Source organism: Dasypus novemcinctus, chromosome 5 (genome assembly GCF_030445035.2).
Source record: "Dasypus novemcinctus isolate mDasNov1 chromosome 5, mDasNov1.1.hap2, whole genome shotgun sequence".
In the NCBI taxonomy this organism is placed as follows: domain Eukaryota; kingdom Metazoa; phylum Chordata; class Mammalia; order Cingulata; family Dasypodidae; genus Dasypus; species Dasypus novemcinctus.
The window spans coordinates 129,894,809-129,909,716 of NC_080677.1; the positions used below are offsets into that span (position 1 = coordinate 129,894,809).

The window sequence follows — 14,908 nt, forward strand, 5'->3', positions numbered from 1 at the left end:
AACATTGGGTGCTTGTGCAATGTTCTTCCTTTCTCTAGACTTGTACCTCTACCAAGTTTATTTCTAACATTTGCTGAAACACACTCCACAGTAAACTGTTGTTCCTTGATAAAACCATTGATCTTCATTATTTTTTTCTTAAGTCAGCTTTTAATTGTCTGCTTATTCATTCTTGGGAATTTCATTCAGTCTCTCAGCTTCAAATTGCATTTCTATTCTAGAACTCCCATCTTTATCTCTTGCTCCAATCTCTTATCCAAGTTCTAGTTCCATACTCTTTAGCACTTGCAGTTTTATGTTTGCTGAACTCTGATTAGCCAGATTTTGCCGAAATTGTCAGCTTTTCCTTAGGAGGAACTATGCATAATCACTATGGAACCTACTGTAAAACTTCAGCATTCACATAAACAGACACAGTAAAATTCAAACAACTTATTTTATTCCTATCAGTTTCAAAATAAGTGAAGCAAAACCACATCCACTATTATGTCAGCACCTGCAATGAAAATGACTGGACTTAAACCCATAGTTTAGCATCAAATGCTGGGGGGAGGAAAGAAGAACTGACATTTAACAGCCACGCGATCTTCATCCCTTTAGCTTTGAGAATGGTTCTGGAGGGGTTTTATTCTGCCTTAATTCAAATTAGGATTTCAGAGCTGGCTTAGCCCTGGCTGGGGTGGGTGGGTGGACATTACCTCTTAAGATGGTAGAAAGAGCATTTATCTCTTTTTATCAATGGATAGTAAATATAATTGGTTGTTTGAAAGAAGAAAATCCTTTGTGGTTTCTCACATTTCTATCTAGTATTACATTCTTGCTCAATAAAGGGCCCCTGTTCATTAAATCTGTCTACCAGTTGGGTTTAGGTACTGTTGTGGCTTCTCAGATGGAACTTCTGTTCCATCCTTGGATGTCCTACTCTCCCTCAACTCCAATCAGCCTCTATCATTGCCAATAGTTGACTAAGCCTTTTCTTCTTAATATCAGCACTATGAGATTTAGCATGCCATCTGATGTGTTCAGCAAGTTCAGACTTATCAATGAAACCCTTGCCACAGTCTCCACAGGAAAATGGCCTCTCAAGCCTATGTATATGCAGATGGCTAAGCATGCATCTCTTTTCATGGAACTTTTTGTCACACTTGGGGCACTGGAAAGGTCTCTCCCCTGTGTGCACTCTGTAGTGTGTAGTGAGTTGACCCGGGCTGATAAATCCCTTGCCACACTCTGCACAAGAGTATGGCTTCTCCTTGCTGTGGGTGTGCTGGTGAGCCTTCACAGCGCTCTTCATGCGGAAGCCCTTGCCACACTCGGGGCACTGGAAAGGCCTTTCCCCACTGTGCACTCTCAGGTGGTCGCGGAGCTTACAATGGTAGGTGAAGCGTCGGCCACATTCACTGCAAGAAAATGGCTTCTTTCTGGTATGTCTGCGCCAGTGAGTAATATCACATTTTGGGCACCTAAGGGGCTTATCATCTGAATGCAAGCCATTCAGATGGAAACTCTTGTTGCACTTAAGACACTGCAAGGCCTTTTCTTCAGTGTGTACTCTGAAGTGCATGGCTAGCTGAGAACTTGTGGGGAAGCACTTATTGCACTTGGGGCAAGAGAATGGCTTCTCCCCACTGTGGTTGTGCTGGCGAGCCTCTGTGTCCTCCTTTGGGAGGAAGCTGCCATCACAGTCAGGGGACTGGGATAGCTTCTCTCCTGACTGCTCACTGGAGAGCTCAGACTTCTCAGACAAGGCCACGCTGCATGCTGGACAGGAAGCTGGGCTCTCTCCACTGTTCTGGCACTGGTGTGCCTGCATGTTGTTCTTCTGGAGAAAAGTCTTGGTGCATCTGTGGTCCAATAAGGGTATAAAGGAATACTGATTGGGAAGAGGATCTAATTTGAAATGGCATTTAATTTCTTTTGAATTTTCAGTTTGTTGGCTTCCTGAAATTGAAAACAAAATTTCATTCAGTATTCTTGTTGATCCTATAGCACATGAGGATTTATGTCATCAGTAAAGTGATCCCTAATAGTGACCTTTCATAGCCTAGAAATCTAGCTTCCACTAAGCTACACAATCATATACATATAACTGTGGTTATATTACATGACCCAAAGGAATCTGGTGACAGTGTGCCACACCTAAAGTGAACAGGCATATTGTAGAACCATAATTTCTTAGAATCATGCTTCCATTTGGCTTTCTATTTCCCTGCTTTAATAATTACCTCTAAGAATCCAAAAATCTCAGACGCTTCAATTACGACAAGCAACAAAAGATGTGAGCCAATTTTAAGCATTTAAACAGAGGCAAATGCTTCCAGATAGGAAGGAAGCAATTTTGGTCACAAGACTCTGTAGGACTAGACCCTGAGTTTGATCTTTTCTCAACTACTACTAAGAATACCTTATAGTTCTTGAGCTCTTTCTGTGTGCCAGATAGCATTTTAACATGTTACATACATTAGCCCATTGAATCCTCATGACAATCCTATAATGTAGGTACTTTTATTGTCTTCATTTTATAAACCATGAAATCGAAATCAAGGTATATTAAATGACTTTCCCGAGGTCATCCAGAAGAGGCTCCAGAATCCACTCCTAGCCACTATGCTTACTGACTTTCACTAGAATGTACCAGAAGTCAAGCCTCAGCCTGGTCAAACAGGAAGACATGATCAGAGACCTGGGACCAAGAAACTTGAATGTGACATCTTAAGGTCAGGGCCCTGATTTCTTAGCACTCACCCCAAAACAGCTGCCCCTCGATATCTGGATCAAAATGCGTATCAGCAGAGGAACAAATAATATTTTCTGATTTCTGTGATTCTTCCCAATTTCTTAAGGGATCGCTTCCTTCTTCAATCCAGGATATTAGTTCCGGTTTGGGAATTTCATCATCTGCACAGAGAAGTCAGACAGGGTAATTTGATTTCCTTGAGCACTAAATTTAACAAAAGTTTTTTCTAAATTTCTCAAAATTCACTCTTGGGACAACATATGAGAAGATATGTCAAAAAAATAATGGGGTATAGGTTTACACAAAGAGGAACAAAACTGACTATGTACCAACAGTGCTTCCTAATTTATAAGGACATATGAAACCTGTTGTGTTCTTTCAGTTTTGCATGGTTTCCATTTATCTAATAATGCCACAAAAGGCCATGTATTGTATTATTCCATTTATATGAAATTGTCTAGAATAAATCCACAGAAACATAAAGTAGATTAGTAATATAGGGGTAGGGAGAGGAGGAAATGGTGAGTGACTGCTGATGGGTACAGGGTTTCTTTTCGGGGTGATGAAGTTGTGCGATATTCGACAGTGGTGATGGTTGTACAATTCTGTGAATACATTGACAAGCCACTGAATTCTACACTTTAAATTCGTGAACTGGGGAAGTGGATGTGGTTCAAGTGATAGACCTTCCACCTACCATATTGGAGGACCTGGGTTCAATCCTTGGGGCCTCCTGGTGAAAAAGAAAAGAAAGCATGCCTGTGCAGCAAGCCAATGCCCGGGTGAACGCCTGCATGGTGAGCCAGTGCCCACACAAGTGAATGCGTAAGTGCCCACGTGGTAAGCCAGTGCCTGCACGGCAAGCCAGTGCTTATGTGAGTGCCTGGGGGTAAGCCAGTGCCCCGCACAAGTGAGTCATGCAGCAAGATGATGATGCATCAAAAGAAGACAAGGGAAGAGTCAAGGTGAAGTGCAGCAGAAACCAGGAATTGAGGTGGCGCAATTGATGGGAAACCTTTCTCCATCAGTCTCCATGCTCACTGTAACCATTGTTATTATTCAACATTGTGCTAGAAATTCTGGCTAGAGCAATTAGGCAAGAAAAATATATAAAAGGCATCCAAATTGGAAAAGAGAAACTAAAACTCTCACTAATGGCAGATGACATAATTCTCTATTTAGAAAATCCCAAACTATCTACAACCAACCAATTAGAACTAATAAATGAGTTAAGCAAAGTGGCAAGATACAAGATCAACACACAGAAATCAGTAGTGTTTCTATATACTAGTAATGAGCAAGCTGAGAAGGAAATCAAGAAAAAAATTCCATTTACAATAGCAACAAAAAGACTCAAATAGCTAGGAATTAATTTAATTAATGTAGTTAATTTCTGTATTCAGAAAACTACAAAACACTGCTAAAAAAATCAAATGGAAAGACACTCTGACCACAGATTAGAAGACTAAACATTGTGAAGCTGTCAATTCTACCCAAATTGATTATGGATTCAATGAAGTACCAATCAAGATTCCAACAGCTTATTTAGAGAAATAGGCCACAGGGAGAGAGTGCTTGTCCTTCCCGTCCATTTGCACCTGCCCCCCAGCTGGTACAAAGGAACATGAAGACAAACCTTGTGGTTTGTACAGTGACAAAGCAGAGGGAACATGGAATGGTAGAATGCCACCACTCAGCCCCAAACTAAGATGAACAGGCACACTTGTACTTAGGAGGAAATAAAAAAAGGTCCTATCCCTGTTCTGTCAATGATTCTGACTGGAATTTCCCAACATGGCAGAGCTCATCCCTACTCAGGCTACAGCCCCCACCTGGTCATCTGAGTGCCTTTAAGCCCCTACAGCTTGGACCTCAATTAGGAAGGGCAGATATCAAGGATGTAGACAGTACAGAAAGTATTTTTAAAAATATTTTATATTTTATATAAATCAATATGCTTTTTCTCATTTTGCTAGTCTCCCAACTTCTTTTTTTTTTTTTTAGAAGGTAGTGGACATTCAACCCAGGACCTCATACATGCAAAGCAGGCACTCAACCACTAAAGCTACACCCACCCCACCCCACTTGTTTTTAATGCATGATATATTAAAAGAAATTAATCAAACTTTTAATGTTGGACAGTTAAGTCACTTCAAATTTTAACTACATGTATTGATGTCTAGCTATCAGTAACAACAATGAAAAACTTTATGCTTGCTTATGCATATCTATGTCTCTTCTCTGACAGCAATATTATTAGTAGTCACTTATTAACAGTCAGTTCTTAGGGGTTCAACTTTAGAGCAAATTGGCTGCAGCAAAAATTTGGTCAGAAGGATTTTTAAAAAAAACATGCTTTCATTACTTATTAAAAATGTTTCTAGCAGAGAGAAAAATAAGACTATAATACAAATAGCTGGGTTTCATCTAATTTTGTAAAATCTTACCACGCTGACATTTCAGATTTTTTAAAAAATGTGAAACATTAAGGATACAGTTTAAGCCCCTGTTTGCCCCTTTCCAGAGATAATCACTACCTTGAATTTGGGTGATGAACATTCCCATTCAAGTTTTTATTAAAAAAAAAAAAAAAAGATGGAGGCGGACTTGGTCCAGTGGTTAGGGCATTCATCTACCACATGGGAGGTCCGTGGTTCAAACCCCAGGCCTCCTTGACCTGTGTGCAGCTGGCCCATGCGCAGTGCTGATGCGCGCAAGGAGTGCTGTGCCAAGCAGGGGTGTCCCCCGCATAGGGGAGCCCCACGCGCAAGGAGTGCGCACCATAAGGAGAGCTGCCCAGCGCAAAACAAAGCGCGGCCTGCCCAGGAATGGTGCCGCACACTCGGAGAGCTGACACAAGATGACGCAACAAAAAGAAAACACAGATTCTTGTGCCGCTGACAACAACAGAAGCAGACAAAGAAGATGCAGCAAATGGACACAGAGAACAGACAACTGGGGTGGGGGGGAAGGGGAGAGAAAAAGAAAACAAAATCTTTTAAAAAAAGAATAAACAAAATACTGTATGCTGGTTTTAAAGTTTGCTCAAATGGTACTGTATCATTCTACAACTTGCTTTTTCTTTTCAAATTAAGTTTTCAAAATTTCTCCATCTTGAAAAAACTAAGGTTCATTCGAATATTTTCTTATATGAATATATAACAATTTGTCTTCTTTCTGTTTATTGACATGCTTCTCTGATCTTGTGCAGAGTTTATAGATCACCAAGTGAACTGCTTGGTTACAGGACAAATCTGTCTTCCACTTTAGCTATATGTTACCAAATTTGCTCTCCAAAGTGGCTGTACTAATTTGCGATCTTACTAGCCAAATATAATGTCTGATAAATAAAAAAAGATAAATACAAAGAGCAAATAAGCAAAAAGACCATAAAGAACATCTATTATCAAAACCATTCTAGAGATAACCACAGTTAAACACCTCATTATATAGCTTCACAAAATCTCATTCCCGAAAAGAATAACATTAACTTTTTGAGGTAAAGAGTCCCCACTGTGAAAATCGTGAGGTAGCCTTAAGATATACAGGGTACATTATGAATATGAGTTAGGCATGCTCCTCTGTAGAAAATCACAGCAACATCAGAGTATATACTGATTAAAAGCCCTGACATATACTTATTTAGTCACCTCTAACCACCTTACATTTCATGTCATCTCAAATATTCTCACGTAACAGTATCTACCCTTGAGTAAGGAACAGGTATATTTACAGAAGTATTGACAAAAGAATATGGGGTAGGGAAGTGGTTGTGGCTCAATCAGTTGGGCTCCCATCTACCATATGGGAGGCCCTGGGTTTGCGTCCCAGGGCCTGCTTGTGAAGGCAGGCTTGCCCAGGCACCACTGCCTGGCCCGCAGGTGCTGTGGAGAGTCGACTCAGCAAGGTGATGCAACAATAAGGTAGACAAGCAAAAAAAAAAAAAAAAAAAAAAAACACAGAAGAGCAGAAGAGCATGCAGCGAATGGACACAAAAAGCAGACAGCAAACAAGCCACAAGTGGGGGTGGGATAAATTTAAAAAATATATATATGGGGTAAAAATACCTTCTCAATAATTTCTAAGAAATCTTGCTATCTGACATCCAGGAAGATCAAGTAACTAAGGCCTCATAAGGATCCACTTCCATAACTTACACAAAGTTGACTATTTCTTACCTAGAGAAACAAGAGTCTCGTAATTGGTTCTCATAACATGCTGGTAAAGCTCCTTCTGCCACGCCTCTAGATACTGCCATTCTTGCTGTGTGAAATAAATGGCAACATCCTCAAAAGAAAGAGGTAACTGAAATGATAAACATAATACATATACAATTTTGATTGCCTCAAAATATCTCCAGCTTCTTCTTATCAATAATTTTAAAGACTTTTGTAGTAGACACTGTTTTTGTCTGTTCAGCAGTCTCCTCCTTGGGGAACTGCTCCTTTCCCTCTTCAATTGCTTGGTTTTGCTATTAATCACTGCATATCCCTCCATGTGATTTTTCATGTGCTTTGAAACTACATACATATAGCCATAGTATGGGTTTACTTTCCTTTGTATGTGCGTGTGAACTTGCTTCATTCAATGTGCCACAGACTTCTATTAATAAGTTAACATATGGAGGCAAACTAATTTTTTAATAAGTTGCATTTCATTCCATTGTTGGATATACCAAAGCTTACAAAGCCATACATGCTGATGGGGCAAAAAATATTTTTCAATTTTTTAAAAAAAATGTTTAATTAGAGAAATGAAGGTTTACAGAAAAATCATGGAGAAAATACAACAGTCCCATGTACCATCCCCCATTATTAACACTTAGCATTAGTATGGTACCTTGATTACAATTCATGAAAGAGTATTATTAATTGTAGCAATAACTGTGGTCCATAGTTTCCATTAGGATGTATTTTATCCAGTATACTATCCTATTATTGACACCTTGCATTAGTGTGATACTTGTTACAATTCATTAAAGAATATATAACTGTACTATTATCTACAGTCATTTATAGTAAAATTCACTGTTGTACAGTAAATGTCTTTTAATTTTTATTCTGATAACATATATATGATCTAAAATTTACCCTTTCCACCACATTCACATATATACTTCAGTGCTGTTAATTACACTCACAATGTTGTGCTACCAGTATCTCCATTCATTTTCAAAATTTACCATCAGCACAAACAGAAATTATGTCCAAATTGACAAAGTCCCTATGACTTTGTTAACTTATTTGTAGATTTTTGTAGATCTATATATAGGATCATGGCATCTGAAAATACTGAAACTTTCACTTCTTACGTTCCAATTTGGATGGCTTTTAAAAATGTCTTTTTTGCATAGAGATAATTGTGTTTTTTCCCTTATTTTCTTAAAATGGTGTATTATTTTAATTGATTTCCTTATGTTGAAATACCCAAGCATACTTGACATAAAACCCATTTGATTGTGGTGTATAATTCTTTTAATGTGCTGTTGGATTCTGGTTTCAAGTATTTTATTGAAGATTTTTACATTTATATTCATTAGAGAGACTGATCTAAAATTTCCTTTTCTTGTAGTATCTTTATCTGGCTTTTGTATTTGGGTGATGTAGGCGTCATAGAATGAATTTGGCACTGTTCCCCCTCTTCAATTTTCTGTAAGAGTTTCAGTAGGATTTGTATTAATTCTTCTTGGAAACCATCTGGTCCTGGGCTTTATTTGTTGTTGGGAGGTTTTCTGATGGCTGATTTAATCCCTTTACTTGTGATTGGTATGTTGAGATCTTCTATTTCCTCTAGAGTCAGTTTAGGTTGTGTGTTTCTAGGAATTTGTCGTATTCATGCAAGTTTTCTAATTTGCTTGCATACAGTTGTTCATAGTATCCTGTTATGATCCTTTTCATTTCTGGGCATCAGTAGTAATATCTGCCCCCTTATTTCTGATTTTACTCATTTTCATCTTCTCTCTTCTTTTTCTTGTCAGTTTAGATAAGAGTTTGTCAATGTTACTGATGTTTTCAATGAACCAATATTTGGTTTTGTTAATGCTTTCTAATCGTTTTTTTAAGTTCTATTTCTTTTATTTCTACTCCAAACTTTTTCTTTCCTTCTGCTTGCTTTCAGATTAGTTTGCTGTTCTTTTTCTAGTTCTTTCAGGTGTGCAGTAGGGCTTTAAGTTTAGTTCTTTCTTCCTTCCTAATGTTTGCATTTAGGGCTATAAATTTCCCTCTCAGTAGTGCCGTCACCGCATTCTCCTAACTTTTGAGATGTTATGTTCTCATTTTCATTCATCTCTACATATTTACTGATATCCTTTGTAATTTCTTTTTTGATTAATTGATTGGTTAAGACTGTTATTTAACTTCCATATATGTGGATTATCCAGTTCTCTGTTCTTGATTTCCAGCTTCATTCCATTATGATCAGAGAATATGCTTTGTATAATTTCAACCTTTTTAAATTTATGGAGACATGTTGTTTGACCGAACATATAGTCTATCCTGGAAAACGATCTATGAGCACTTGAGAAGAATGCATATCCTGCTGTCCTGGAATGCAATATTCTGGAGATGTGTATTAGAGTCAGTTCATTTATCACATTATTCAAGTCCTTTGTTTCCTTTTTTTTGTCTTGATGTTCTGTCTACTGATTAGAGCATTGTATTGAAATTGCCAACTATTACTGTAGAGATGAATATTTCTCTCTTCAGTTTTGCTAGTGTTTGCCTCATGTATTTTGGGGTACCACTGTAGGTACATAAATATTGATTGTTATTTATTCTTGGTTGCCCCTTTTATTAATATATCATGTCCATCTTTGTCTGATAATAACAGCATTTGAATTAAGTTTATTTTGTCTAATATTAGTATAGATACTCCAGCTCTTTTTGGTTACTCTTGGCATGGTATATCTTTTTCCATCCTTTCACTTAAAATCTATTTGTGTCTTTGGGTGTTAGGTGAGTCTCTTGTAAACAACATAAAGTTGGATGATGCTTTTTTATCCCTTCTGCCAGTCTGTGAGCATTGCCTGAAGAATTTAATCCATTAACTTTCAATGCTTTTAATGTAAGGGCACTACTTCAGCCATTTTTGTCCTTTCTGTTTTTTGTTTAAAGATTTATTTCTCTCCCCTTCCCCCCCATTGTCTGCTCTCTGTGTCCATTCGCTGTGTGTTCTTCTGTGTCCACGTGCATTATCTGGCGGCACTGGGAAACTTCGTCTCTTTCTTGTTGCGTCATCTTGCTGCGTCAACTTTCCATGTGCGGCATCACTCCTGGGTGGGCTGCACTATTTTCACATGGGGTGGCTCTCCTTATGGGGTATGCTTTGCACTTTTGCTGCATGGCATGGAATCCTTGCGTGTGGGCCAGCTTACCACACAGGTCAGGAGGCCCTGGGGATCAAACCCTGGACCTTCCATATAGGAGTCGGATGCTCTATCAGTTGAGCTAAGTCCACTTCCCTGCCCTTTGGTTTTTATATTTCATACTTTTTTGTCTCTCTTTTCCTTTACTGGAATCACATTTATGTGTAGTAGATTTTCTGTGATTTTTCTGACTTTACCCCTCATTTTTGTTTCCATATGTTTTTAAAATACTTTCCTTGTGGTTACCCTGGGATTTGCATTACACAACCTATAAGCTACTATTTTTAAAAGATGTGAACTTACCTTCAATAGCATATATGTTTTCTGAGCCCAGATCCCTCTGTTTCCCCTCTTTATGTTGCTTTTCTTCCACATTACCTTTTTTTTTAAAAGTTTTATTTTATTTATTTATCCCCCCCCTTGCCACTTGCTTGCTGTCTGCTCTGTGTCCATTCGCTGTGTGCTCTTCTGTGTCTGTTTGTCTCCCTTTGTTGCGTCATCTTGCTGTGCCAGCTCTCTGCAGGCGTGGGCCGTCAGCTCTCCGCAGACGTGGGCCAGCTTGCTTTCACAAGGAGGCCCTGGGAAGTGAACCCAGTGCCTCCCATATGGTAGATGGGAGCCCCATCAATTGAGCCACAGCCGCTTCCCCACATTACCTTTTAATATTTTGAGTGTCCATTATCAGGTAATGTGGCAGTTTGAGATTATTTATGAATTCCAAAAAGAGAGATTATGTTTATAAACTGGTCTGTTCTTCTGCACGTGATCCCGTTTGATTGTTTTAGATTCAGCTGAGATGTCTTTGATTAAATTATGTTAAGATTAGGGCTTTGATTCGACTTCAACACACAGAAGTTGCTGCAGGAAGAAAGGGAGCTCCATAGATACATAAGAGGAGAGAACTTGATCATTTCAGTCCTGCCATGTGACAGAAAAAAGGCTCAAAAAGTTAAAGCCCCAGGAAGAGCTGAGTCATTTGCCTGATAGTTTGCAGCTGAAGACACGAGAGCCCTAAGCAGTTGAGAAGGCCTAGAAAGAAACAAGCCCTCCAGCCTACAGCTGAGATCAGAAGAGGCTAGGCCCACGGAGCCTTAACAGGAAGAGAAAAGCTGAACCTTCGCAGAGATTGGCAACCATCTTGCTTCACCATGTGGCAACAGACTTTGGTGACAAAGCACCTCTTATGGTACCTTGAGTTGGACTCTTCAGCACTTTGTAACTAAAAGCTTTTACCCCAAATAAATACCTTTTATAAAAGCCAACAGATTTCTAGTACTTTTCATCAGCACCTCTTTGGCTGACTAATACAGGTAATATACCTTTGTCTAGTTCAATTGTTTTCTGATTCATGACAATTAAGAGTATATTTTATACTGAGGATACAGTACTATTGGGTTTTGCACCTATACTTAGTTATATTTACTGAAGATCTTTATTTCTTCACACTACTCCAAGCCACTCTTGTCTTTTCCTTTCAACCTACAGAACTCCCTTTAGTAATTCTTGTGGAGCAGGTCTTTTGTTGATCAACTGTCTCCATTTCTGTTTATATTTGAACATTTTAAACACCCCCTCCTTTATGAAAGGCAGTTATGTCAGATAAAGAATTTTGGCTGGTAGTTTTTCTATTTTAGTTCCTTAAATAGATCATACCACTGTCTTCTCTCCTCCATGGTTTCTGATGAGAAAGTGACGGGATTTTTTTGAGGATCATTCATAAGTGACAAATTTATTTTTTCAGCCTCATTTCAGAATGCTCTCTTAATCTCTGGCATTTCCCCTTGTGATTAGCATGTGTCTCAGAGTGGGTCTATTAAGGTTTATTCTGTTTGGAGAACGTTGTGTTCCTCAGATATGCATATTTATGTCTTTCATAAGAGTTGGGAAATTTTCAGCCATTATTTCCTCAAATATTTTTTTTGTTCCTTTTCCCTTCTGTATTCTTTCTGGGGCATCCATGACGCCTATATCTGTATACTTCATGCAGTCACACAATTCCCTGAGACAATGATAATTTTTTTCTATTTTTTCTCTATCTATTCTGGCTGTATGATCAATTGTCCTGCCTGGTAGTTCACTAATTCTTTTCTCTGCCTTCCTGTCAAATCTGCTGGTGTGTCTAGTGTATTTTTTATATCCATGATTGTGGCTTTTATCCCCATACTTTCTGTTATGTCTCTTTCTAAACTTTCAAATTCTTCTTTAGGCTCGCACATTGTCTTTATAACATCCTTTATCTCTATATCCATATTAGCCTTCATCTCCATGAATTTAGGAAACTGGTTTGAACTTTGATTAGTTGTTCCAAATTCTCAATCTCTTTTGAAGTTTTAATTTTTGCTCATGGCTGAACTATGTCATCCTGTTTCTTAGTATGCTTGTAATTTCGTGCTGATGTGTGAGCATTTTGATGTGTTAAGCCTGAAGTTTTCTCCCTCTTTTGTACAGTTTTATTGTTGATAAAATTCATGTGTCTGGTTCTTAGTTTGCCAAAGGGTTGCCGATGTGAAATACCAGAATTCTATAGGCTTTTATCATGGGGATTTATTTGGAGTTCCAAGGCTGAGAAAAGTCCAATGCAAGGCACCATAAGAGGTGCCTTTCAACAAAGTCAACTGCCATGTACTGAAGCAATAATGGTGGGTGGTCTCTGCCTGGTCTCCTTTTCGCTCTGTGTTTCCTCTCTTAGGCCCAGCTGCTCCACTTTCATCCCATTTTCAGCTGCAAGCTGGCACAGGGCTTGTCTCTTATGGCTTCCTCTATCAGTTTTGGCTGTTCAGCCTCTTTCCAAGTTCTGCTGTAACCTATGAGGCAAATGGCTCATCTCTCCCCAGGGGCCTCAGCTTTATAACCCTCATCACATAGCAGGATAAAAAATGGCAATGCTCACTTCCTGTGTTTGTCTGAGTGTCCATTTATATCTTACCCAGCAAGGGGATGGGCACTTAACCTGAGTCTTACCTCACTGACAGTCCAATAAAAAGCTCTGTAGCAATCTTATTAAGTAATCTAATCAAGGGCCCCTCAATTGAATTTAATACAATCAGAGGGTGTCACACCCAGAAGAATAGATAATCTTTCCCTTTTTGGGATTCATGAAATAATCTCAAACTGTCACACTGGGTCCAACTTATTCTGGACAACTAGGGTATTATGTATTTAATTGCTCAGATTTACTCAGCTTTTCTTCATCTGTTTCTTGTTCTGGATATGCAAAAAAATATTTATGATTTCAATGTTTGTGCAAATGCTTCACCTCTAGGGGAAAGTGTCCTTTCCTTTCTTCCTTCTCCAGGAATCTTAACCTGTTGTTTGATTTTGTACAAATTTTCTACCCAGCTTCTGTGATTCACTTACATTTTCTCCCTCACTCAGCACCCCCTTTTCCTTATCCTTTTCAGTTCTGGGACCTGTCCTGTAATATAGCAGCAAAGTCCCATCCCCACCCCTCTTTGTTTCTGTGAGGCTTTTATACCTCTAGTTTCTTCACCTTTAGGGTATACTGATCTGTATAACCAGATGGGGTCAATCAAGAAAGACAGATGTGGTAGTTTAGAATAGTAGGTACCTGAGAATATCATATTCTTAAAGTTAATCCATTCCTGTGATTGTGGACCTATTGTACGTAGGTCCTTTTGATGAGGTTTCTTAAGGTAAAGTGTGACACACCTCACTCTGAAAGGGTCTTAATCCTCTTACTGGAGTCCTTTTTAAATGGAATGCATACAGAGAAAGGAAGAAAAAGAGCCACAGAAGAATATATTCTAGTGGACTCTTATAATTTGAATGAATTCTTCTTATATTCAGGTTAATAAATCTTTGACTGACTGGCAAAAGTTTTCTCCCACTTTATCATTTGTTTTTTGCTATGTAGAAATTCTGACCCATCTATTTAATCAAATCTATTAATCATTTCCAAACTGATTCCAGATTTCTCTTTCTCCTAAGACAATGTTCTTCAAGTTATACAAATAACCTTGGGGTTTTTTACATTTGTATTTGCAATGTAATTCGATAGATGAAAATTGGCATCTTACTTTATTTAAATCCATATAGATACCCAATCATGCAACACTACTAAATACACCATTTCTTTCTCCTCTATATTGTGCCAACCTACAACCTTTGCATATAGACTTTCATTTATGTGACTCTATATATTCTGAACACTCTATTTTGGTATGCTATCTAAATATATATACAATGTGCCATGTTGTAACACCTGGAGGACAAGTTATCCCACCTCTTATTTTTCAAGCTATTGTACATTTCCTGGAATATTTATTCTTCCTTATAAATTTCAAAATCATTTTATCCACTGAAAAAACATGCATTGAGAACAGATCCAGGAAAATGGTATTGTATTAGGTCAGGCATGGTGCAGCTCTTACAAAACATGGGAAAAGAGGCAGCAGTTGTCTGAGAGAGCTGCTTTGAGGATCTAGAAATGAGAAGAATGCTGTAAGCATCATCCTGGAGGGACTGGGGACAGAGAGAGACCAAAAGGAAAACCATGAGTTACTATCTCCTGCAGCTGGGAACGCCACCCGTTCCCCACCCTCCAGGTCAAAAGCTTCAGTAAGACCTATGGCTGATTGGTCAACAGAAAAGGGAAAGGACATATTCCTTCCTGGGAAGAGAGAGGGTGTGGTATAGGGCAGAGTGTAGTTGCTTCTGGCAAATTTTTTAAAGGTTTATTAATTTATTTTTTCTCACCCCTCATTGTGTGCACTTGCTGTGTCTGTTCATCTTCCTTGTTCTTCAGGAGGCACCAGGAACTGAACCTGGGACCTCCAATGCGGAAGGGT

The 14,908-nt window shown here is 38.6% G+C and overlaps 1 protein-coding gene across 1 annotated transcript in view; it reads right to left on the reverse strand.

The window, feature by feature from the left end:
* Positions 1–417: 417 nt before the first annotated feature.
* LOC101427658 (zinc finger protein 624-like) overlaps positions 418–14,908 on the reverse strand; it is a 195,797-nt gene continuing 181,306 nt past the window's right edge. Inside the window, exons 11-13 of the mRNA XM_071215524.1 lie at positions 6,916–7,042; positions 2,746–2,898; positions 418–1,941 (exon numbers count right to left, since the gene is read on the reverse strand). Coding sequence (XP_071071625.1) covers positions 929–1,941; positions 2,746–2,898; positions 6,916–7,042 — 1,293 coding nt within the window. The 3' untranslated portion in view covers positions 418–928. The remainder of the gene's footprint in view (positions 1,942–2,745; positions 2,899–6,915; positions 7,043–14,908) is intronic.